The sequence below is a fragment of the Kogia breviceps genome, chromosome 20 (genome assembly GCF_026419965.1).
Source record: "Kogia breviceps isolate mKogBre1 chromosome 20, mKogBre1 haplotype 1, whole genome shotgun sequence".
Lineage (NCBI taxonomy): Eukaryota > Metazoa > Chordata > Mammalia > Artiodactyla > Physeteridae > Kogia > Kogia breviceps.
This window is the reverse complement of record NC_081329.1, coordinates 29,404,150-29,430,438: the sequence shown is the minus strand read 5'-3', so window position 1 is coordinate 29,430,438 and position 26,289 is coordinate 29,404,150. Positions and strand designations below refer to the sequence as shown.

The following is a 26,289-nucleotide window of genomic DNA, read 5'->3' as shown; positions in this document are numbered from 1 at the left end:
TAGCAACAGTTAGGGAATATTCACATTACTATCGGTTTTCTATGAATTAACTTCTACCTCTAGAGAGTTGTAAAATAGCCTATTCAAAGACATGGGCACACACCCTACAAGGATCAAGCATCCCACTGAAAGGATATCCAGTGATCTCTTTTGTTCATTCCAAACAAGTTTTTCCTTGCATAGTGTGGTTGTAAAGATTTACAGGTTTATCTACTTAAAGCATATGAGTGTCTGATTCATAGTAAATAAATCATAAACATTAGATATTACTATTGCCTTCAGAATCTACAGTGCATTTGATATTCTATATTGATAATCTGTATTGCCTTTGAATACCCCCAGTAGTTGTTTTTCTGCTGTGGAAGGGATATTCAATTTTTTTGAAACGACTAAGTTATTTAAAATCTAGTCTGTTAAATATTAAGTATACTGATTTGGCTTTTTTTAAAAAATGAAGGTTTTTATTTTGGACAAGGTGAGAGTACTTTCAGAGCAGGTTGATTAGATACATTTTTAAAAAAAATCAATTCTCAGAGGATTCTGGGAGGTGGCAGAGCAGGAAGTGCCAGGAAGCTGTCTCTCCACCCCAGACAACGACTGCAATGGCAGAAATGCTCAAGGGAGTCCTGTGGGGTAAAATGAAAGGACACTAGACAGTGACTTGAAGCTATATGGAGAGATAAAGATCTCAATAAAGGCAAACACATGGGCAGTTATGAAAGCTACTATCATTGTAACAATGGTTTGTAACTGTACTTTTTGTTTTCTACATGAAGTAAGAGACTAACACATTTTAAGGAAAAAACTCCCAACAGTTACTAGTGTAAAAGCTAGTATTACTGTAACTTTGGTGTGTAACTCTAAATTTAGACTAATGCATTTAAATGAATTTTTAATTTATGTTTTTGGGCATACAATGATAAAGACACAATTCTGTGACATCAGCAAATGAGAGGGGTGGGGACAGAGCTGTAAAGGAGCAGTTTTATAAAAACTTATTGAAGTTAAGCTGATATAAATTCAAATTAGAGTGTTAAAGCTTTACCATGTTATCTCCATGATAACCACAAAGAAAAGGGCTATAGAGTACAGAAAATGAGAAAGGATTTTAAACTTAAACATTTCACTACAAAAAATCAACAAAACACAAAAGAAGACAGGAATGCAGGAAATGAGGGACAAAATGCCCATAGGGCATATAGAAAACAAACAGCACAATGACTGAAATATGTCCCTTATCTGTAATTACCTTAAATGTAAATGAATTAAACTCTCCGGTCAAAAGACAGAGATTGGCAGAATGAATGAAAACACATGACCCAACTATATGCCATCTACAAGAGACTCCCTTGAGATCCAAAGACACAAAGAAGATGAAAGGGAAAGGATGGAAAAAGACATTCCATGTAAATAGTAACCAAAAGAGAGCAGAGGTGACTATACTCTGACAAGATAGACTTTAAATCAAAAAAGGTTACAAGAGACAAAGGACATTATATATTAATAAAAGGTTCAATACAGCAAGATGATATAACAAGTATAAACATTTACACACCTAGTGACCATCAAAATACATGAAGCAAAAACTGACAAGAGTTGAAGAGAGAAATAGACAGTTCTACAAAAATAAAGACACCAATACCCACTCACAATAATGGCCAGAACAAACAGAAAAAAGAAAATGGAGGACTTGAAATAAGCTAGATCTAACAGACATATATGATACAAAGACTCCACCCAACAACAATAGTATACACATTCTTCTTAGGTGCGTATGGGGCATTTTCTAGAACAGACCATATATTAGGCCACAGATTAAGTCTCAATAGATTTGAAAAGATAAATATCATACAAAGTATCCTCTCTGGCCACAACAGGATAAACCTGGAAATCAATAACAAAAGTAAAACTGAAAATTTCACAAAATTATGGAAGTTAAATAATACACTTTTAAACAACCAAGAGCTCAAAGAAGAAATCACAAGGAAAATTAGAAAATACTTAGATACAAATGAAAAGGAAAACACAGCACACCAAAATTTATGTGACATAGAGAAAGCAGTGCTAAGGGGGCAATTTATAAATTATATAAATGCTTATACTAAATTTATAAATTTATAAATGCTTACACTAAAAAACAAGAAAGAGAGAATCAACAAACTAATTTTATAACTTAAGGAACTAGAAAAAAGAAGAACAAACTAAACCCAAAGCTAGCAGAAAAAAGGAAATGATTAGGACTAAAGCAGAGAAAAATGAAATAGAGAATAGAAAAACAACAGAGAAAATCAATGAAACCAAAAGTTGGTTCTTCAAAAGGATCAATGAAATGGACAAACCTTTACCTTGATGGATTAAGAAAAAAAGAGAGAAGACTCAAATTACTAACATCAGAAATGAAAGTGGGGACATTATTACAGATTCCACAAAAATAAAAAGGATTATAAAAGAGTTCTATGAACAATTGTATGCTAAAAATTGGATAACCTAGATGAAATGGACACACTCCTAGAAACACAAAACCCACCAAGACTAAATCACAAAGAAACATAAAATATGAATAGATTTTATACCTAGTAAGCAGATTGAATCAGCAATCAAGAATCTCCCAACCGGGGGGAAAAAAAAAGTCCTGGACTTGATGGCGTCCCTGTGAATTCTACCAAACAGTTAAAGAACTAATGCCAATCATTCTCAAACTTTTCCAAAAAACGGAAGGGGAGAGAATACTTTTTAACTCATTCTATGAGGCCAGCATAACCTTATACTAAAGCCAGGCAAAGACACTACAAGAAAAGAAAACTATAGCACAGGGGACTATATTCAATACACTGGGATAAGCCATAATGGAAAAATATATTAAAAAGAATGTATATATGTGTATAACTGAGTCACTTTGCTGTATAGCAGAAATTAACACAACATTGTAAATCAATTATACTTCAATTAATAAAAGAACTACAGACCAATATCCCTTATGAACACTGATGCAAAAATCCTCAAAAAAATACTAGCAAATAGAATTCAGCAGCATATTAAAAGGATTATACACACACGACTGAGATTTATTCTTAGAATGCAAGGATGGCTCAACATATGAAAAGTATCAATGTAATAGGTCATATCAGCAAATGAAGGAAAAAACACAAAATCTTTTCAACTGATGCAGAAAAAGCATTTGTCAAAATTCAACACTTTCACGATAAAACCACTCAACAAAATGGGAAGAGAAGGAAACTACCTCTACATGATAAAAGCCATATTTAAAAACCCACAGCAAACACCACATTTGATGGTGAAAGACTGAAAGCTTTTCTTCTAAGATCAGAATGCCCGGCTTTACCACTTCTATTCAACATAGTACTGGAAGTTCTAGCCAGGGCACTTAGGCAAGAAAAATACATTAAAAGTATCCAAATTGGAAAGGACTAAGTAAAATTATCTGTTTGCAGATGATGTGATCTTATATGTAGAAAACCCTAAAGACGCCACAAAAAAGTTGTTAGAACTAATAAATGAATTCAGCAAAGTAGCAGGATAGAAAGTCAACACACAAAATCCAATTGCATTGCTATATATGAACAATCTGAAAAGGAAATTACAAAAACAGTTCCATTTAAAATAGCAGAAGAAAGGAGAAAATACTTAGGAAATAACTTAACCAAGGAGGTAAAACACTTATACAATGAAAACTGTAAAACACTGCTGAAAGAAATTAAAGAAGACATAAATCAACAAAAACACATTGCATGTTCATGGGCCAGAAGACTTAATATTGCTAAAATGTCAATACTACCCAAAGAGACCTACAGATTCAATGCAATCTCTATAAAAATCCCAGTGACTTTTTTTGCAAAAACAGAAAAAACCCATCCTAAAATTCATATGGAATCTCAAAAGACCCCAAATAACCAAAACAATCTTGAAAAAAGAGGAACGAAACTGGAGCACGCACACTTCCTGATTTCAAAACTTACTACAAAGCTACAGTAATCAAAAGTGTGGTATTGGCATAAAGACATACAGACCAATGGAACAGAAGAGAAAGCCCAGAAATAAACCCTCACATATATGGTAACATTATTTTTGACAAGAGTACCAAGACCATTCAATGGGAGAAGGACAGTCTTTTGAACAAATGGTGCTGGGAAAACTGGATATCCACATGCAAAAAAAAATGAAGTTGAACCCTTACTTAACACTACATACAAAAATTAACTCAAAATGAATCAAGGACCTTTAGGTCCTTAAATTTATTTAAGACCTAAGCAAATAAAACTCTTGAAAGAAAGCAAATGATAAAAATTTCATGACATTGGATTTTGTAATGCTTTCTTGGATATGACACCAAAGGCGCAGGTGACAAAAGAAAACATCAACCAATTGGACTTTATGAAAAAAATCTTTTAAATTTATGCGTAAAAGATACTATCCACAGAGTAAAAAGGCAACCCACAGAATGAGAGAAAGCATTGGCAAATCATATATCTGATAAGGGATTAATATCCAGAATGTATGGAGAACTCCTGAACCTCATCAACAACAAAAACAACCCGATTAGAAAAGCACAAAGCACGTGAATATACATTTCTCCAAAGAAGATGCAGGAATAGCCAATAAGCACAGGAAAAGATGCTGAATCATTAGGGAAATGCAAATCAAAACTATAATGATATAACCTCACACTCATTAGTACGGTTACTATAAAAAAATAGAAAACAGGTATAGGCAAGGATGTAGAGAAACTGGAGCCCTTGTAAAATGGTACAGCTGCTGTGGAAGAGTGTGGTGTTTCCTCAAAAGATTAAAAACAGAATTACATTATGATCCAGGAATTCCATTTATGGGTGTATAGCCAAAAAAATTAAAAGCAGGATCTCGAAGATATCTGCACATCCGTGTTCACAGCAGCATTATTCACAACAGCTGAAATGTGGGAGCAACCCAAGTGTCCACTGACACGTACGGATAAGCAAAATGTGGTCTATACGTACAAGGGAATATTATTTAGCCTTAAAAAGAATTTCCGACACATGCTACAACATGGATGAACCTTGGGGGAAATTATGCTGAGGGAAGTAAGCCAGCCACAGAAAGACAAACGATGACTTCACTTAACGAGGTACTTAGAGTTGCCAAAACCGTACAGACAAAGTAGAATGGTGGTTTGCAGGGATGGTGGGAGGGAGTTATTGTTTAACGGGTACAGAGTTCCAGTTTCACAAGATGAAGAGTCGTGGGGACGGATGGTGGTGGTGGATGCACAAGATGAATGTATTTAATACCACTGAATGTGCACTTACAAATGGTTAAGATGGCAATTACGTTATGTGTATTTTACTATAATACAAAAAAATATCAGTTTTGAACAATTCCAAATATTTGGAATGTTTAGCCTCCCATGATAAATTACTTAACATTATATGAAGTATCTTTTTTAACTGAAGTGTACAGTAGTTGATTTACAATATCGTGTTAGTTGCAGGTATACAGCACAGCGTTTCAGTTATATATATATATGTATATGTACACTCTCTTCAGATTCTCTTCCCTTACAGGTTATTACAAAATACGGAGTAGAGTTCCCTGTGCTACACATTAGGTCCTCGTTGATTACCTATTTAATATATAGTATAGTAATAAATAATCCCAAACTCCTAATTTATCCCTCTCTCCCCCTTTCCCCTTTGGTAACCATGTTTGTTTTCTATGTCTGTGGATTTATTTCTGTTTTGGAAGTAAGTTCATTTGTTTTGTTTTTTTTATTCCACATAGAATTGATATCATATAACATTTATCTGAAGTACTGGTGTATAATGTGCTCACTTCACAATCTCTCTGAGAGCTTCCTGGTTAGCTCAAGTCCATCACAGAAGGAAGGTGGATGTGCACGGGGTTGGGGGCACTGAAGCCTCAATGTTTGGGCACAGAGGAAACACAAGAGGGTCTTGATGCAAGGTCACAGCTGGTACATGTTTTTGCTGCGCCTGCAGATATGGACCCGCAAGCATTCCTCAGGAATCTCGCTGCCAACAAGCTTATAATAAGGTATGACGCCATTGTCTGAAGTCAATGTCCCATCCTGCTTCCAGTGATGAGTTTTTAACCATAAAGCAAAATACTCCCCACAAATTGAAAATGTTAAAGACGTCACACTAAACCACATCATTTCCCTTCACTTGGTTTTGAAATTCAACTTCCCCTTTATTTCGAAATGGCTTATCTAAACCAGTCTTCCTTTGCAGAGGTGACCTAGGAAGGAAATGGAGCAACGAGCTCTGTGGCTTCAGTGACGACCTTACTCCTCCGTGCTGCCCGGCATGCACAGGGCGGGAGCGGGTGACCCGACGCAGCCTGGTCCTCTCCTTTCCACAGCAGAGGCAACGGTGACATGGGACCACAAGATGGCCCTGAGGAAGGAGACTTGGGTTCAGACTTATTGCTGAACGCCCGCCTTGTTTCCCACCTATTTACCCACTACCAGCCCTGCCTGCTTCTCAGGATGCTGTGAGGACCCATGGGGTCCTTGCTAACAAAGCCGTAAGTGATCTGGGGCCAGCCTGCCTCTCAGACCTTAATCCTGCATCCTTCCGCATTGTGCCCACTGCCTTCTAGCCACACCGACTGCAGGTAGAATTAGTTTCTGCCTCAGGGCCTTTGCACAGGCTGCCTTTTCTCCCTGGAAAGCCTTTCGAGTTCTGTGTCTGGCCCTGTTATTCAGACCTCAGCCTAATTCGGTGAGATTCACTGAAATCAGTGAGAGCCTCTCAGGGCACCCAGTCATGCCGGCAAGCCCCCGTGAGCCCCCCGTTCTAATTATCTTCAAGGCACTTCTCCCACCTGAGCTGGGTCAGTGACCATCTCATTCTGGCTTGGAGCCCCAGTGTGGTGGACTGTGCCCGGCACACTGTGTGCTCACCGCACATTTATTTAATGAATGGCTGAAGAGGGTGAAAACGCTCTGGAGCAAACAAAGCACTGCGTGAGATATAAGGTGTTTTTATTAACGAATGAAACCTTCCTTGCTTTCACTTAGTGATTTCTCTTGGAAATGACAGCAATATCACACTGATTACTCCAAGAGCCAACATCATGTAGATGAAAACCTGCCTCTGCTTCGAGCAAGAAAAGACTGGAAGGCAGTTGCTCTGTATCACGTTGCAGGGGGAGACGATTCATGTGTGTACGTCCCTCCTCGGGTGTCACCGAGACACTGTCCACTCCCCGAGTTTAATTTCATCCATTCCCCTGAGAAAGTGAAGAGCCTCAAAAGGAACAGCTGCTGCTGCTCGGCCCCCGGGGCCCCGGTCAAGGCCGGCCGACGGCCCGCACGCTGGCCTGGGAGACCGCCCGCCTGGCGCTGAGGTTCGCCGCGGGGAGGACGCCCCTCGCTAGACTACACGCCGGGAACTGCCCGTGGGCTCCTTCTCTGCCATGAAACTGAGACCCAGCTACTAGTTTACTGGCTGTGATGCTCCGTTAGGCAAGGCAGAAGCTGGCTTTAAGCGCGAGAGCAGAGGCTCCAGAAGGTGAGTTTACACGAGTCAGTGACATGCTGTACGGGGTGGCCACACGGCTTCGTCTATTTACACTCTTCCTACCGGGAGGGCTGAGGGAGAGCTCCTGCCGCCGTCAGATCGGGGCCCACCGGTCCCCTCATCACAGGCAGCAAGGCCTTTCTACGCACCCCCTCGGCCTCTCTTCCCTCGGTTCAAACGCCACCACGAAGGGCGCTTCCGTGTGCCTGCCCAGCCGCGGGGTCGGCTGAGCGGTGACCCCACCCGCTGAGCCTGGCTGCAGCAGCCGGGCAGGGACCTGCCCCGAGCGGGTCTCGGTGCCCAGTGACCCCTGGCGCTGCCGGGAAAGGTTCCCGCTGACACGTGGGGTTTCCAAATACGCCCTCTAACGTCCCATGTCCTCACTCTGGGTGAGCTGCTTCCGGTTTTAAATCAGCTGTACGGCTCCAGAAGCGACCAGGGGTGCGATGGTTTTGTATCGGATCAAGTGCTGTGAGCCCTCCTCCAGGTCGATCACATAGTCCCTGGAAAAGAGAACAACGTACCCGCGGAGCTCGGCTGCCGCCCCACGGCGAGGAGTGTTTCCCACCGTCCGCGACGCGAACGCCACTCACCTCTGCTCATCTGTTTCCGGTTCTACCAGTATGTTTTCTTGTCGCTCTTTCACCCTCAGAAACACATATGAATCCAGGTCTGGTTTGGGAACTGCCAGGAGGACGACAGTGGGATCAGAAAATGCTCAGCTAACAAGATCGGGATGGAGAAGCTGCTGGGATTAACTGCCAGGCACAAAGGGACCCCTGATGTAAAAGCATCTTGGGGGCAGGGATCTGAGGAGAGATCTGCCTCCTTCTAGAAACAGCATACTTCCCTCAGGTTTCACAAAGCACCCGCTCATCTGACAAGTGATGAGGACTTAAGACGTGCAGGGCGCCCGGGAGGAAGAGCGAGGGCCATGGGAGAAACACGCACGACGTCTCAGGAGGACAGAGCGTGTGCATCGGGCCAGAAAGCATGTCTGTATAAAGGGTGGGAGGACAGGATGTTAGGGAGGCCGGGTCACATGGCGATGGCCTTGAACGTCAGGGAGATGGATGCAGGCTGCGTGCCGTAAGCACCCCTCCCTCTCTACCACCAGCCAGCACTTCACCAGAAAGTGCCCCGCGCTGGCAGCTCCTCCAGCCCTTCCCTGCCCGAGGCTCCGTTTGTGCCAAGAAGACCCCATCACCTGCGCGGTCCGGAGAACCCACTGGACAACTCAGGGTTCAGAGCCCAGCTCAGGTGTGGGGCTGCCCTCGGTTCCCTGTCTACAGGAGGCGAGTCAGGATAACTGGCCGCAAAGGTCCGGGGAGGGTTCCCTGGGCTGCTCGCGGGTTCTGGGCCTGCCAGAGACACCAACTTCAGCAGGGTCAGCTGGGCCCACTGGGCAGCTGCTGACGTGAGGAAACCCTCGAAGGATGTTAGGCTACAATGCCCTCCCACGACCCTGCCATCGTGGTCTCCGTGTTCCAGGGGGCACCTGGGCTAAGTGAGCAAGGCTCTGATCTCACGAGGGCACGCTGGCCCCCGTACAGCTCCAGCCCTAGGCGCCCAGCTCTGGTCCTTGGAAGGGACCCAGGAAAAGCGACACATGAGCGTTAGGAGGTGTTGGCCAGCATCAAGTAGAAGCAGCTCTGGGGTGACGGCCTGGACCCGGGGCAACGGCCTGGACCCGGCTCAACTGGATACGACAGGTGGTGCAGGACAGTGATTAGGGACGTGGTCCTTGCCCCACTCGTAAGTACAGACGAAAGCGGCCGAACTAGACACGGACTGGGCCTCCTGTGTCCCTCAGGCAGGTTCACCGAAACGACCAGTTCAGAGTTCCACAAGCCCGGCACGCGGTGAGCTTGCTCCTGGCGTCCCCTCCATGATGACACGCTGAAGCCCCGAACCCCAGTACTTTAGGACAGGAATGGATTTGGAGACCAGGCCTCTAAAGAGGTAAAATGAAGCCGTCAGGGTGGGGTCCTGATGCAACCTGATGAGGAGATGGACAGACAGCAGGGTGCGTCCGCGGGCAAGCCAAGGAGAGAGGCTCAGGGAAACCAACACTGTCAGCACCCTGACCATGGAATCTGGCCTCCAGATCTGTGAGAGGATCCATGCCGGCTGGTCAGGCGCCCCCATCCTGTCGGTGGTACTTAGCTGTGGCAGCCGGGGCTAAGTCCCCCACCAGCGGCAGGGCTCGGAGCGCGGCCCCCAGGCTGGCTCGGCGAGGGACGCCCAGGTCTCGGCTGTCCCGGACTCAGCTTGGGAACCCGTGGACTCCAGGCCCCCGTGAGGTCCTGCGTGGACATGGCGAGCTGGGAAAGGCCAGGGAGGTGGACTGGAGGCCACATGCCAGGGACCCTGCTGGCTGATCCAAGGTTAAGGGTTACCACCAGGGCCCCCCCACCGGCTCGGCAGACTTTCGGGGGACGAGCAAGGGGGCGAGAGGCAGAGGAGATGGCCGTGCTTCCCTCCCTGGCGCCTCCCTGCCGTCGGTCCTGCTCCCCTTCTCACCGCCAGGAGGCTGCTCACAACTGAAGATCAGGAGCCCTGAGGGACCCCTGGAGGTGTCCCAGCCTCCCAACTAATGTCCCCCCGGGAGGAGACAGGCCCTGCATGGCCTGGAACCTGTGAGGGAGACGCTGCTGCCCCCAGAGACCAGGGACCCCGGCATCTTCCTTGCCCAGAGGAGCCGAGCACAGCATGGGCCCTCAGGAGGTGACTGCATACGCGGGTGAGTCTGCACTTACAGCGGCAGCTGCGAGAATTTCCTCTGAACCGGAAGAACACGAAAGTGATGCTGAAATTGCTACCCCGGCGCCTGCTTTTCACGATTTTTGCTTTTTAACCCAGAACCCTTCCCCTCTGTCTCTTTCCTGCTGATCTATCTATGCACCTATTTGCCCATGTTCAAGAGAAGAGAGTGGAGATGAAGATGCTATCCTAAGGCACCTGGAGATAACGTGGGGTGTAAACTACAGCCCCTCGGGATGTCCGAAAGGAGAATGTTCTGCTCACCTGCCCGCAAGAGGTCCACCTTCTGTAAATTAGGAGGCATGTGCTTTAAGGCAACTTTCTTGAGGTAGCTCTCTGTGTTAGCCATGTACCTGAAACACACAAACCCACATCACAGTGATGACACGTCCCGGAGCCACCAGGGCTATAAGACCAACAGCAATGGCCCTGCGATTGGCCCCAGGGACACAACCACCAAACTCACACTGGCAAGCCAGGGAAATAAAGGCAGGTCCCAAGCCTGCTGCGTACTCACTCTCTGGCAAAGGCAAACTCTTCCGGAGAGAGGCTGGAAGGCTCCCCCTCACGGCGTGTTTTCTCCTTTTCAAGGACGTGAGGGAAAAACTTCTCTATCTGTGGGCACAGGAAACACCTGTCAACGCTTTTTGCCATCAGCAAGTTTGATCAAGTGTGTCAGCAAAGGTCTCGTCTGATTCCAGTGGCACACATGCTAGTTTCCTGAAACAGGTCAAGGTTAATCTAGAAAGTGACTCTTAAAATGATACATTTTCATGGTTGAGACTCTTTCGAATCATAAGACTTACACACGGGACTTCACTGAGGCAGGTTTCAGAGAATTTGGAGCAAAGGCCAGGGCTCAAAAAAGGAAGACGGTTTAAAAAGGATGAGAGGCTTTCATGAAAGAAATCTGGTGAGACAACTGGAAATGGAAGTTAAGAGAAAGGAAGGGGCTGTTACCCAGCACTTCTATGTCATTGTACAGACACATCTGTACAACCTGTGAAGTGAAACAGATACAGAGGCTGGAGAGACACACACAGAACATTTAAGCAGACAGAGAGTGATGCTCAATTATAAGACTATAACCAGGGACTTCCCTGGTGGCACAGTAGTTAAGAATCCACCTACCAATGCAGGGGACACGGGTTTGAGCCCTAGTCCAGGAAGATCTCACATGCCATGGAGCAACTAAGCCCGTGCACCACAACTACTGAGCCTGCGCGCCACAACTACTGAGCCCATGTGCCACAACTACTGAGCCTGCGATCTAGAGCCCGCGAGCCACAACTACTGAGCCCATGTGCCACAACTACTGAGCCTGTGCTCTAGAGGCTGTGAGCCACAACTACTGGGCCCACATGCCACAACTACTGAGCCCACGCGCCTAGAGCCTGTGCTCTGCAACAAGAGAAGCCACTGCAATGAGAAGCCTGTGCACCGCAATGAAGAGCAGCCCCCACTCGCTGCAACTAGAGAAAGCCCGTGCGCAGCAACGAAGACCCAACGCAGCCAAAAGTAAATAAATAAATTTATAAATGTATTAACAACAACAACAACCAAAAAACCAATATAACCAGCAAGGATAAAACCCACAATGAGGCGAGGCTTGGGAAGAATGCTAAGAACTACCAGAAAACAACAACCACGAAGCTAAAAGCTACGGAAAGGTGTGTGGTCAGGAATCAGGAAGGGCAGTCTCGTTTGGAGTCAAAGCTCTCACGACCACCTCCACCAGGGAAACGCTCTCTGCAAGCAGGACCACGATCATGGCAAGGAGAGCTGAAGGCCGAGATAAGGCAGCACTTCTCCTTAAAGCGGTGAGGTCTCCCGGCTCGGACGGATTGGGCTCCAGGACGAACTAAATTCTCGTCTGTACGGAGTTGGAGGGTGTGAAGCACCTTCTCCTGTCCTACGTGGATCACCGCTGCTGCTGTATCGCTTTGTGCACTAAAAATACATGCCATTTCAGAATCTCAGAGTCACCGAGTTCAGAGGAGGTGGGAAAGATTAGAGGCAGACACATTTCCTGACTTTCAAAAATACAAAGGAGGGGACCCCTCCAACACACATCAGCGTCCTTCACGTTGTACGTGGCCTTACAGGTAGAGGGTTTGTGAACTCAAAAGAAAGTAGTGGTGAGCGTGCAGAGCATTCACCTCACCACACACCCACCAAGAAACTGAGCGGCCCGGCAGCTGAGGGTGGGGAGAGGCGTAGCGCGTCTCGAGTTTTTCAAAATGGAGTGATGATGTCTTTAACGTCCTTGTGGACAAGCTGTAGCAGGGGTGCTGGGTGACAGCACAGACTAGGAGATGCATAAACGAAAGAAGGACACGGATTCAACTGACAGACGCCGATCAGCGGGGAAGGCTCTGGCGGGACATCGATCACTGGCCCAGTCCTACTAACGAACCAGATAAGACCTTTGATGACACACTCCTCAAACTTGCTGAAATAACTAATACACTAGGTGACAAGATTTGGATCCAGAGACCAGGGCAATGGCCCGAAAAAAGAAGCTGAAGAGGGACAAGTATTGAGCCCTACACTGAAGGGTCAAAAACCAAGCCACGGAAATACAGGATAGTGACGGGACGGCGTAATAATAGCAACAGCTTTAAAACTTCAAATGGGGTTGGTCCTCATGGCGAGCGCGGAATGAACTCAGGGTGATGTGTCCGTCAGATGCTACATGACGCTGGGTGGCGTTACTACCAGTCTGATATCCAGGAGAAGGGAAGCGATCATCCTGCTTTTCCCAAAAGTGACCAAACTACAACGGGAACACTCTGTTCCATTGCAGGTGGCATAATTTAAGAAGGACACTGATAAACCCTTTAAGGGAAGAGACCAGGAGAGTAGATGGAAATCAACGGCTGAAACGTTTAGCTGAGAGGACTGTCTTCGGTATCTGAAGCGCATTCCCGTGGCAGAGGGCACGGCTGCCCTTGAACGACTCGGGGCTTAGGTGTGCTAGCAGCCCTCCCCTCCCGTCGGCCCTCCGTATCCCTGGTTCTGCATCTGGACTCAATCAACCTCGGATCACTGCACCGCAAATATTTACTGAAAAAATTCCACGTTATCAGTGGACCCACGCGCTCACACCCGTGGCGTTCACGAATCAAGCCTATTTGCTTTGTAATAACGAAGAGGACGAGTGAAACCAAATGAAAAGAAACTTCAAGGAGGTAAGAACTTCCAGGGTTAAGACAGACGTCGTTGACAATGAGCATGTTTTGCCGTTTCATTTTCATAGGTTAGACGGCCACGGAGATATAGCTGAATGTCATTGGCATGGTCCGTTTGACATTGACTTGACGACAGATGCAAAACAGTTCTTAAAACCAGGTCCCCTCGGGTCAGTATTCCCTGTTCATCCACTGCCAACACCTCCACGCTCAGCACCGCCCAACGGTCACTCCGGGGGGGGGGGGGGGGCATTCGCGCAGCAGACAGACTAACAGTGTCCCCGGAGGTGGGAGACAGCCGTGCCGTCGACGCTTCTCCAGAACGGTCCCGCCCTCCCGACTCTGGCTCCCCTGACGTGGGGCCTCAGCAGCACCTGCAGGCCCTGGACCCTCCCAGCTCCTCCCAGGACCCTCCGTCCGCACGACAGCTGCCCCTGCCCCCCAACCTTCATGAGCCGACACCGCAGGTAGCTGCTCAGGATGAAGCGGATCCTCTCCATCTCCATCTGATGGATGCTGACCTTCAGGTCGCCTTTCTTGGCCCTCCTGAGATTTTCTTCCTGTTAACAGAGAAAAAGAAGTTTGTAAAAAAACACGAGAGGGCTTCCCTGGTGGCGCAGTGGTTGAGAGTCCGCCTGCCGATGCAGGGGACGTGGTTCGTGCCCCGGTCCGGGAGGATCCCACGTGCCGCGGAGCGGCTGGGCCCGTGAGCCGTGGCCGCTGCGCCTGCGCGTCCGGAGCCTGTGCTCCGCAACGGGAGAGGCCACAGCAGTGAGAGGCCCGCGTACCGCAAAAAAAAAAAAAAAAACACGAGAGTCAAAGACTAAGGACCTTTTGTGTTCCATCAGCGCATGGCCCACAAGGCCCATCATCGTTGGCAACATTACGGACTCGGAGGCTACGTTTAGGTCAGAGGAGAACAAAAAACTCATCGTTTAAGGGCTCTCATTTCCTTCTAATTTCTTAACTACACAAACAATACATGACCACCGTCTCATGACATAAAGTGCAGACAGCTCTCGTTTACTTTTAGAAAATGACCATTTGAATAGAATCTGAATCTGGTTGGGTCAGAAGGGCCCAGAAGAACCCCAACCCGAGTGTAAAGGACAGCAGCAGACAGAAGAAATGTCTAAAGGGTCTTGAAAGTAGTTAAAGCACCAGTTGAGAAACTGTAAAATACCAACGTTTCAAAGCTATCCTGAGGCCGACAGGGACTGAAGCCCGGCTCATCTAAGGCAAGGGCCGCACACTCAGAGGCTTCGGGGCCAGGCAGGTAAGGTACCTGAGAAAGGTGGGCAGCCAGGAGCTGGGGACCTGGGGACCACATTGGAAGGGGCGCTCCCCGCCCCGCTCTGGTCAGCTGTTCTCGCGTACAAATGCAGGAATGCTGAGGACAGGTTTTTAGAAGCTGACATCCAGATGTTCATAGGAGCTCCCAGGCTTTGTAAATGTAGATAATTAATTTAACATTAAAAAAGAAAAAAAAAAAAAAACCCAAACTAGGCTGGGCCCAGTGAAACAGATTTGCTATCAGCCTATGGCCTCTCACTCCGCTGCTGACACACCTTCTAAGCTGCCCTCCTCTGAACGCTGAGGGAGGCACCTCTTACCATGTGCTGCAGCTGCTCCATGACACATTCTACGATTTCTGACTTGTTTTCCAGCAGCTCAGGGGCAAACTTTTCATTCATCCAGGCCTAAAAAAACAACGCCCGAAAAACACACAAAGGGGCATTACTCACAGTGCAGCAAAATAACCGTGTGAGTCAGTACTCACCCCTAAAACCACAGCCGCCTCAGCAAAGAAACCGTCTACGGGTTGGAAATACTGGAAATGCTTTGAAGACAAGCTATGTTTAATGATGGCTTTTTTATTTCCTTTAGTGGAAAGGCTGTGTTGTCAGTACACCTATGGCTGAGAGTAACCCTACCTGGTGTCCACTTGGTACCTGTCACCGGGCACCAGTGTCTGTATCTGCTATTGCCCACCAGGGGGCACCAGCGCCCTCCCATTCAGCTCAGAGCACTTTATTAATTTTTTTCATTCATCACTATCACAACTGAGATGAAATGGATAGTTATCCTTACCCTGTTGATGAGAAAACACAGATTACATTATTTAATAACTGCCCAAGAGTACACCAGGAGTAGAATAATTTGGCCACAAGACATGTGTGCCTTCTTTAACCTGACCAGAACATTATTTTTTAAAAGTGACTGTACCAATTTACACGCACACCGTGGTATACAGGTGTGCTAGATTCTCTACTTCCTTGCCAACACTTTATACTGTTCACCTTTTTCATTTCTGCCACTCTGATGGGTATAAGCGATATCTCACTGGGTTTTAAATTTTCAGGGTGTCTGTGAATCTCCTGAAATCACATGCAAAGTTCTGCATGGGTGTATATGTGCATTATTCTGGGAGGGAGGGCCAGAGTTTTCACCAGATTCTTACAAAGGTCTGAGACATAATTTTAAAATGACCTTCCTTGGGTTTTATCACTCACGATGGCATGTAATGGTAGGAAAGAATGAAGAATCCTAATGTAACAAACATGAGAGAGTTCTGGAAAGGGGCGGTGAGAGGGAGAAGAATAAGGTAGCAGGTGTAGTAAATGAAAGAGACCTGGTTCACATCCTGGCTCTGCTGCTGTTGTGTGACCTTGGCAAGTTACTTTACACCTCTAATCTCTAAGCTTCAGTTTCCTCATCTGTAAAATGGAGATGACAATAGTGCTTGTCTCAGGGCATTGTTGTACTGATTATGACCACTGGCCCCTAACATTCAGTGAGCGCTCAGCACGTCAGGCAACACTCTGAGCTTTTCACACATAATACCCCATTTCATCCTCATAACAGCTCTGTGAGGCTGCCACTATTATTACCTCCACTGACAGTCAAGGAAGTACTAGAGACAAGCTATACAACCTGCCTAAGTTGTAAAACAGACGAGTGGGGACTTCCCAGGTGGCGCAGTGGTTAAGAATCTGCCTGCCAATGCAGGGGACACGGGTTCGAGCCCTGGTCCGGGAAGATCCCACATGCCGCAGAGCAACTAAGCCCGTGCACCACAACTACTGAAGCCCATGCGCCACAGCTACTGAGCCTGCACGCTGCCACTATTGAAGGCCGCACGCCTAGAGCCTGTGCTCCGTAGTAAGAGAAGCCACCGCAATGAGAAGCCCGCGCACCACAACGAAGAGTAGCCCCCGCTCGCCACAACTAGAGAAAGCCCACGTGCAGCAATGAAGACCTGACGCAGCCAAAAAGTTTTTTTAAAAAAATTAAAAAATTAAAAAAGAAAACGAGTGGCACACAGGGATTTAAACACAGGTAGTCTGAACTCCGCAACTACCAAGGCCTCCTGAGACAACAATTGTGAAGAGCCCTGGCACACAGGAAATACTCAATAAGCCACAGCGATTATGACTAAAAGGAGAAACAGCCCAGAAGTGGTTTGAGGTAAGCAGTGGAAGCATACAGAACGGTGGACAAAAGGAAGTATTTGGAGGAAAAGGAAGAATAAGACCAGTTTTCTCCTAAAGAAGGTGTTTCAGCACTTTCTAGACCTTACAAGTCTCTACCAAGCACTTCTGCGGTCCCCACAAATAACTAGCTGATCCTTTGCTCTGTGAGCTGTTCTTGTAAATGTCCCCAAAGCTGACCCTCTCTGGCCCCACTTGAGGCCTTTGTGTCTGACACTATGAGGTTTCTATCCGGTTGTCCCCCTACTTCCTATTTCTGTGTAGATGGTAAGATGCGGTCTCTCTTCTCTTGAAATAAGCCTCGAGTTCCATCTCATTTCCTAATTCCTGACATCTGCACAGCTGGACTAAATAAAAAGGCTGAGCTTGGAGGGGGTATTCTGTTTGGGTTGCTTACCTGTTCCAGCCTGTCAATGAGCTCTGCAGGGGTCAGGACCACCTCCTCACTCCCCGCATCAGAGTCCTGTCCCGAGAGATCCAGTTCCTCTGCCATCTTTTCTGAAACCAGGAACCTAATAAATAAAAGAACCCATACTATGCTATGTGCTCCATTTATTTTCAAAAATACGCAACTATGTACCTGGAAAAGGGAAAGGTTTACTGCGGTTGTAGAGGCTCACTGGCAGTGGCTAGGGAATTCATAGGTTTTGGTTTTGTAATTCTTCACCTCTTCCTTCAAATCTTAGGTCAGGGATCAATTTCTCAAAGCGATCACTCCTTACAAGGGCTTCCATGTGCACCCTGAATTGAGCGCCTACCACACCCTGCAGTAATTATCTGTTTGCTTTCCAGGAGGAGGTCCTCCCCTCGGGGGCTGCGTTCATTTCAGCTCTAATATGAATCCTGGCACCTCTAAGGGCTGGGGACACAGTGACCTGTGCAGCCCCTGCGCTCAGCACGGCGCTTCACTAAGAGCAGGCAAATAAAATTGCTGGGAGAACCAATCCATGCCCGTTTCCTGGAGTCACAAGGCCCAGCACCATCTGTCCGGTCGGTGACCCAAAGGGCTTAGGAAGGCGGGTGGGTGGTGGGGACGAGGGCGCGTCCCCGGAGCCTTAGGGACACCGAGAGCACATTCGTCCCGCTCGCCTCCCGGGGCCACGAGCACAGGGTCACCGCCTCCCCCCAGGCGCGCGCGCGCGCAATACGCGCGCGCACTCCCAGCGGTCCCACTTGGACGCTCACCCGGGCCTGGGCAGGCTGCGAAGGCACCCCGGGTTGGCGGGTGGCGAGGGCCGGACGCTCACGGGAAGCAGCCCGAGGAGCACCGGCCGCAGTACGGTCCGCGTGAGGCCTTTCCGGGACGCAGCTAATCCTCCACTTCTCAGCTCCCGCGCTCCTCTTGGACACTTCCCGTCCGGACTCAACGTCACTGCGCACGGACGGGGCTGACCAATTACGGCCAGACGGCCCCGCCCACCATGGGGGCGGGGATTGCGTCCCCTTGGCTCGCTCTCTGGACCAATTCCTGAATGGAGGCGGGCCCGAGTTGGGCCCCGCCCACCTCGTCCCGGCTTGGGTGTGCGGTGCCGGATGACACCTCCCAAGGACCGTCGGCAGGAGGCGCCTGGTCACCGCGGCTGGGGGCTCCGGCGGCGTGGGCCTTCCCGCCACCGGTTGCAGCCGTCCGCGTGTGCTCTGGCCGGTAGCCGGGCCGACAGAGAGGTGGGCTGTGTTAAATCAGGCCGCTTCCACCTCTTGGGTCGTCTTCTCCACCCACTTCTCTTGTGGCCTTTCTGGTTACCGCCTATCTGCCGGGGCTGCACCTGTGGCCACTACTCCCAGCTCTAAAAACCTTTAGGCGAGTGGTTCTTAAAACGCTGTTCCAGACCACCAGCAACAAATCGGCTGGGACCCGAGAGAAATGCAAGTTCTCAGGCCAATCCGAGACCTGCGGAATCGGGAACTAGCGGGGGGCGGGGGAGGAGGGGGGAGACATTCAACAGGTTCATCAGGTGATTCTGAGGCAGGTGAGCTTGGAGAACCATTGCTTTAGGCAATGCTTCCATCCCAGCTGCTCTCTAGGTTATTTTGATATTTGCAGTTTATGCCTTCTGCATTTACTGTAGGGCAAATATATATATATATATTTTTTTTTCTTTGTGTGATTACAGTTTTTCATCTCTTAATTGCTGATGCTTTTCTTTCCGCTCTCCTTTGTTTTCTGTGCAAAGTATCGCTTCTGGCTCCCCTAGAAGTGTCTCTTCCCCACCAATCTGAATATTCTTTGTGATGTGATCAGAAAAAAGAAGTCCGGCTAATTGACCGATTGGGTAGTACCTGCCTGATTACAATAGTGTTATAAAAATAATTACAATAGAATATACTGAGTGAGAGAGTGGGCATATTTACAAAAGGGCTGAGGAAGCTGGAGGACAGCAAAGAGGTATTCCAAGGGAAGGGCCCTTTGAGCAGTGCTTGCAGACAAGTTTTGTTAATGACAGATGATGGCCTTTTCCAGGTCCATTTCAATTCTGTGTTGCAGTGGTTGGTGACCCAGTGGTTTTTAGTTGTGGCAAGTTGTGTTTTCCCAAGAGAGCTGCTCTGACATCAGTCTTATCCTGAACTCTTCTGCTCACGCGTCTCCATCAAGAGGTGGAGTTTGTGATCTCTCCTTTTTATTATTTATTTATTTATTTGCGGTACGCGGGCCTCTTACTGTTGTGGCCTCTCCCGTTGCGGAGCACAGGCTCCGGACACGCAGGCTCAGCGGCCATGGCTCACGGGCCCAGCCGCTCCGCGGCACGTGGGATCTTCCCGGACCGGGGCACGAACCCGCGTCCCCTGGATCGGCAGGCGGACTCTCAACCACTGCGCCACCAGGGAAGCTCCAACACCCCCCCCCCCCCCCAGACTTGATAGCTCCTCATCCCTTACTCAAACCCCATCTTTAAAGCACATTGAATTAACCTATATATGTTTCCAATAAAGATATAAACTTTTCAAATCTCTTCTAAGCTTTGAGATCACAGTTTCAAGAATAATGTGGCTTTGTACTATTGTTTAACCCCCCCCCCCCCCAAAATGCAGGTACAAACCTTTAATGCTCTATTCTCCTACCCGCTCCCTTGTAGGAGCACGGTGAGACCCTCTTTCCTTAGTTTGGACTTAATGTGTTTCTAGTTTCCAGCACAGACGCGACCTCCCCCTTTGTGTCTTGTTGCCTTATTAGTTGACGGGAGGATGCTTTTTTTCCTCCCAAGCCCAGAATGAACCTTGGCAATAACAAAAAGAGTCAGCTTGCTGTGGATGGACCCAGGAAATAGAGCATCTGGCTTTGACTTCAGCTCTTATGAAGGCTCCCCAGCCCTGGGCAAAGCTGTAGATGCTGTCTCCTCACTTTGCCTGAGCTTTGTTAACGAGGAAGCAGAGGCCGACACCGGCCAAGGCTGGCACCTCCTCGGGCAGAGTGTAAGATTATGTTCTCTCGTCCGCTCTTGAAACTTTCCTGGGAGGGGCGTGGGCAGAACACCTCTAGGCTAGCTACTCATGGTCCTGAGGCTTAGACCGCTGCAAGGAAGCGGGCTGCTGGGAGGCTGGAGGGAATCCCCTGAGAGGAGTCAGGAGGTTATATGATTTTAGTCATGCTCTGAAAGCAGCACTGTTGACTTTCTTGTTATTCAGTGTTTCCCCCTTACACCCTCTTCGCTCCCTTCATGTGGAACTGCTCAGGGACGTGGGATTTTGTCTCCTCTCTTTGCACCTCCTGTTCCCTCTTTCTAGGCTTCTCTCTTTCCCTGTAACCACCTAACGAACTCGTACGCATCCCTCAGGACTCGGCCGAAGTACCTCTTCCTCTGTGAAACCATCCCTAGCAATTAGGTCAGTGTATATTACCTTACACTGTTCTGATATAGCATTTATCACACTATATGGCAGTGTTAACATGTTCATTTCTCCTATTAGGTTGCGAATTCCCTGAAGGTATCCCCACATCTAGCACAGCACCCCTCATTCCCACGTGCGTTCATTTCTTCATTCAACAAATATCTCTGAGCATCTAGTGATACGTGAGTATCTACTGCCAGGCCCTGTGTAGGTGCTAGAGATAAAGCAGTGAATAGGAAACACAAACCATATGATGGGAGACAGACAATAAACAAATATCAATTGTTTGTCAGGTGGTGGTAAAATAAAACTGGGTAGCACATATAGAACATTAAGAGGAAGGACATTTTAGATGGTTGTCCATTCAGGCTGCTTTAACAAAATACCGTAGAGTAGGTGTCTTATAAAGAACAGAAATTTGTTTCTCACAGTCTGGAGGCTGGGATGTCCAAGGTCATGGTGCCAACAAAGTCAGTGTCTTGTGAGGGCTTCCAAATGGCTGTCTTTCCGCTGTGACCTTACATGGTGGGAGGGACAGTGGAGCTTTCTGGGCCGCTTTTATACGGGCACTAATCTCGTTCATGAGAGCTCCACCCTCATGACTGAATCACCTCCCAAAGGTCCCACCTTCTAGTACCATCACCTTGGGGGTCAGGGTCTCAACATGTGAATTTGGGGGAACACAAACATTCAGCCTATAGCAGACTCCCTAAGGAAGTGACATGTGAGCACAGCTTGCAGGAAGAATGAGTCACGTCCAAGGAGATCCAAAGGCTGTGCAGTTATTTGCTCATCGCAGAATATAAAATGACCATGAATTTTCCTTTTTTTAAAAAAAAATTAAATATATCTTCTGAAAAACTATGGCCAAATAGCATTTATCAGGCCAAGTAAAATGATTTTCTTAATGATTTTCTGGATAAGAGTCAAGCAAAGAGAAATGTGACCTTTCCATCAAGAAATATGTGTGCCAAAAAAAAAAAAAAAAAAAAAAAAAAAAAAAAAAAAAGAAATATGTGTGCCTTTGTGTCATGAACCTCTGATGAAAAGCTTCTATGTCAATGTGCTGGGCAGGTCCTCGTGTTTATTTAGGGTCCACATAATTACTCTAGGGAATTGTCTCTAGGTCTAAATGAAAACCAGGCAAACTCAGTATTTCTATAGGCTTACAGCTTAGGGCAATGCTCTTTGTTTGTTTGTTTGTTTTACAATATATAGCCATAGGAAAAAGCTAAAAGGTAGCATTACTCAAGAATGTACCCCGTATTGGCACATGAAAAGATGCTCAACATTGCTAATTACTAGAGAAATGCAAATCAAAACTGCAATGAGATACCACCTCACACTGGTCAGAATGGCCATCATCAAAAAGTCTACAAATAACAAATGCTGGAGATGGTGTGGAGAAAAAGGGAACCCTCCTACACTGTTGGTGGGAATGTGAACTGGTGCAGCCACTATGGAAAACAGTATGGAGGTTCCTCAAAAAACTAAAAATAGAGTTGCCCTATGATCTAGCAATCCCGCTCCTGGGCATATATCTGGACAAAACTCAAATTCAAAAAGATACATGCACCCCTATGTTCATAGCAGCACTATTCACAATAGCCGAGACATGGAAGCAACCTAAGGGTCCAGATGAATGGATAAAGAAGATGTGGTGCATATGTACGAAGGAATACTACTCAGCCATAAAAAAGAATGGAATAATGCCATTTGCAGCAACGTGGATGCAACTAGAGATTCTCATACTAAGTGAAGTAAGTCAGACAGAGAAAGACAAGTACCATATGATATCACTTATATGTGGAATCTAAAATATGACAAAAATGAACCTATCTATGAAGCAGAAACAGATTCACAGACATAGAGAACAGACCTGTGGTTGCCAAGGGGGAGGGGGGTGGGGGGATGAAGTGGGAGTTTGGGGTTAGCAGATGCAAACTATTATATAGAGAATGGATAGACAATAAGGTCCTACTTCTATAGCACAAGGAACTATATTCAATATCCTGGGATAAACCGTAATGGAAAAGAATATGAAAACGAATATATAACTGAATCACTTTGCTGTACAGCAGAAATTAACACACGTTATAAATCAACTATACTCCAATAAAATAAATTGAAAAAAAGAATGTACCCTGTATCAAAATTCCATTCATTGTTCTTCATTTTAATGCCACACCTTTCTTTGTGTTAATGGATTGTAGGCACGGCACCATCTTGAGAACTTGACCTAACGAACGAAATGGGTCATTCCACTTCAGACTAAAGTTTATTCAAATAATTTTTTTCTGTATAGAGGCAACTGTTAGAATACAATCAAGTTTGTCTGCATATAGACAGTGGTTTCCCTGAGCTGACAATTTACAGTAAGATTTATTTTAAAATTTTCTTAAGTTCCAAATTTTCTAATTAGAGTTACAGAGATGGAATTGTATTCTAATTGTTACCATCTGTTTTCATTTCTACACGGAGGATCTATAAATTATACATCTCTTGAGGTGTCAGTACGTGAAATAATAAGGAATAAGAGGCTTGGGTTAATACGAAAATGTGAAATTCAAAAATTTGTGACATCTTAAAAACTTTTGGCATTGTATCTAAATTTCTTCATTTAAACACTTACAGGTTTCTCACCGGTAAAACTAAACATTTTAATTGAGTTCCGTATTCACCCTCTATCAGACGGCCAAAGAATGGAATGATTAATTATGTTCCATAATCTGACTATTAAATTAGCTAGAACAGATAATGTATTGATAATAATTCCACCTTTAGGGTATCCAAAAGTGATTTTTAAAATTATATTTTCAGTTTATGCTATGTTCAGTCAGTTATAAAAATATTTTCCCGGGTCCGGGAAGATCCCACGTGCCGCGGAGCGGCTGGGCCTGTGAGCCGTGGCCGCTGAGCCTGTGCGTCTGGAGCCTGTGCTCCGCAACGGGAGAGGAAAATACTGAAAATACTGAAATTTGGTCATGAAATTGTGTTCATTGTTGGTATCTTTGGAAACAAGAACCAGAAACCTTGGGTCAGTTGGTCTGTCAGAGCTGATCTTGCTGTGAGCAGCTGTCATCCTGTGAGCTGCTAAGTCAGTAGAGTCAATAAGATTTGGATGTGACCCCATGGAGCTCTGTGAGGGATGAAATTACTTTGGACTTTTCCCCGTTGGTGGGGAAGTGAGATCATACATTTCCCAGTCACCCTCTTTGTTTCGTCTTAGACATGTTTATGTTAAGAGAGAAATTCAGCTTGACCCTGAACTTTACCCTTAGCTAGAGGCTGCTTCTAGGCTACAAGTTTAAGTCATTTCTTTTAGAGGCCTACTCACATACCTATGAGCAGGAATAAGCTATTTGTCCACATTTTTCACTTTTTTTTTTCTTTTCTTTTTTGGTATAAGTAGAACTAGCGCAACTCAGAGGCTGGTGTCTCTTGACAATGAGACCAATGAGACTAACAGACCTGAAGACCTGGAGGAATTGCAGACAGAGACCTGAGTGAAGTCCTGCAGAGTGGGGTTGTGTGTGTGAGTGTGTGAGGCTCTGTGTAAAATTATCAAAGCCCAACCTGATACTGGAGATGTTAACTGGTATGCATAATAGTTAGGATATGGTCATTTATGTTGACAAATGTATGTAGTTTTAAAAATTTTTTTGATTTTTTTAATTTCTTTTTTTATTATTTAATTTTTATTTTATATTAGAGTCTAGTTGATTTACAATGTTGTGTGAATTTCAGGTGTACAGCAAAGTGATTCAGTTATACATGTACACATACCTATTCTTTTTCAGATTCTTTTCCCACATAGGTTATTACAGAGTATTGAGTATTACCCCCCTTTTTTTTTTTTTTTTTTTTTTTTTTTTGCGGTACGCGGGCCTCTCACTGTTGTGGCCTCTCCCGTTGCGGAGCACAGGCTCCGGACGCGCAGGCGCAGCGGACATGGCTCACGGGCCGGCCGCTCCGCGGCACGTGGGATCTTCCCGGACCCGGGCACGAACCCGTGTCCCCTGCACTGGCAGGCGGACTCTCAACCGCTGCGCCACCAGGAAAGCCCACCAATCCGCTAATTGGAAAGAAAAGGCCACAATACATCTAGGTTTCTGAGTCCTTGCATATCACAGAATCTGAACTCCTACAGTTATACTGTTTGGCATTTATTTGGTTGTTCAAAAAAGACTAATTGCTAAAACATTGTGAATACAAGTTATGATGTTCATTTCCTGGCAATAAAGTGGTCTGTGAAAATATGAAGTAACAGAATATATACATGAACAGAAACATTAAGATTAAGAACAACAGATCTGGACTTCCCTGGTGGCACAGTGGTTAAGAATCCGCCTGCTAATGCAGGGGACTTGGGTTCGAGCCCTGGTCCAGGAAGATCCCACGTGCCGTGGAGCAGCTAAGCCCATGCGCCACAACTACTGAGCCCGTGCTCTAGAGCCCGCAAGCCACAACTACTGAGCCCACGCGCCTAGAGCCTGTGCTCCACAAGAGAGGCCACTGCAATGAGAAGCCCGCACACCGCAACGAAGAGTAGCCCCCGCTCGCCACTAGAGAAAGCCCGCGCACAGCAACGACCCAACGCAGCCCCCCAAAAATAAATAAAAATAAATTTAAAAAAAGAACAACAGATCTAGCAGCCAATGGACTGATTTTTAGCTGCCACCCCCCACCCCAACTGCCTTAAAAAAAAAACCTCTTTGTGTGAGAAACAAAAAGAAATTCTTCAAAGTGATTTATTAATCTGAAGATTAAAGATTTCACTACCAAGGTAAAAAGTGATAGCACAAAGTTAAATAAATTCTTAACAAGGTCCATAAATACTTACTACTGATACTATTTTAAAAATCTGAAAATTCTGCTGGCATAAATTTGTTTTAACTTGACAACGATACTCAACTGAAGATCTTTGGTTTTGTCCGATTTATAAAATTATTTCTTTTTGCAAGTTGGAGGCTTAAAATTTTTTAAAGTAGGCATTAAGTTCCTAGTTTCCTAGTTTTAGGCAGAATTTCTCAGAACTTCACATCTGCACCATTTAAGGTTTATGGGAAGAACTCAGGATACAATACAGAAGGGCCATAACCTTTATTTGATCACGTAATTCTCTGTTTACTCATTTTGGAGCAAAATACATGTACCACTGTCCTATCCTAGAACTTGGGTGGTCTAGAACCTACATTTTGGCATTCACCATTCATGGCAAATAAGATGTTAATCAGACATTTGCTATCCTCTACACATTTCCATGTTTCCAGTACTGCAGAGTACTACTATATAACCATTTACTTCAGCTCTTGTGGGAGGAATAAAATCCTTCACATTTTACACATCTGCAGATTAAAGCTGGTCATTGTGTAAAGGTTATATTTATTGATGTTTATCCTCCAGCCAAGCACAAATGATGAGAAGCACTTTGACCTATTTCAATTCGTATTTATACCATTGAGTAGCAATATTTGC

The 26,289-nt window shown here is 46.1% G+C and overlaps 1 protein-coding gene across 6 annotated transcripts; it reads right to left on the bottom strand.

Annotated features, from left to right (window-relative positions):
• Positions 1 to 6,179: 6,179 nt before the first annotated feature.
• On the bottom strand, positions 6,180 to 18,347 carry GINS4 (GINS complex subunit 4). Of its 6 annotated transcripts, none has more exons than XM_059049510.2 (9): positions 18,169 to 18,347; positions 17,381 to 17,495; positions 15,106 to 15,192; positions 13,939 to 14,052; positions 10,819 to 10,916; positions 10,566 to 10,654; positions 8,132 to 8,222; positions 7,923 to 8,041; positions 6,180 to 6,410 (listed from the first exon to the last, which is right to left on the bottom strand). In XM_059049510.2, exons 2-8 carry the CDS (start codon positions 17,474 to 17,476, stop codon positions 7,945 to 7,947), a joined length of 672 nt encoding a protein of 223 aa, XP_058905493.1. In that variant the 5' UTR covers positions 17,477 to 17,495; positions 18,169 to 18,347; the 3' UTR covers positions 6,180 to 6,410; positions 7,923 to 7,944. The 6 variants fall into 6 exon arrangements, with proteins under 6 accessions (XP_058905493.1, XP_066878824.1, XP_066878825.1 ...); XM_067022723.1 differs by having other exon boundaries at positions 17,381 to 17,481; positions 18,169 to 18,335; XM_067022724.1 differs by having other exon boundaries at positions 17,381 to 17,476; positions 18,169 to 18,325.
• Positions 18,348 to 26,289: the final 7,942 nt, after the last annotated feature.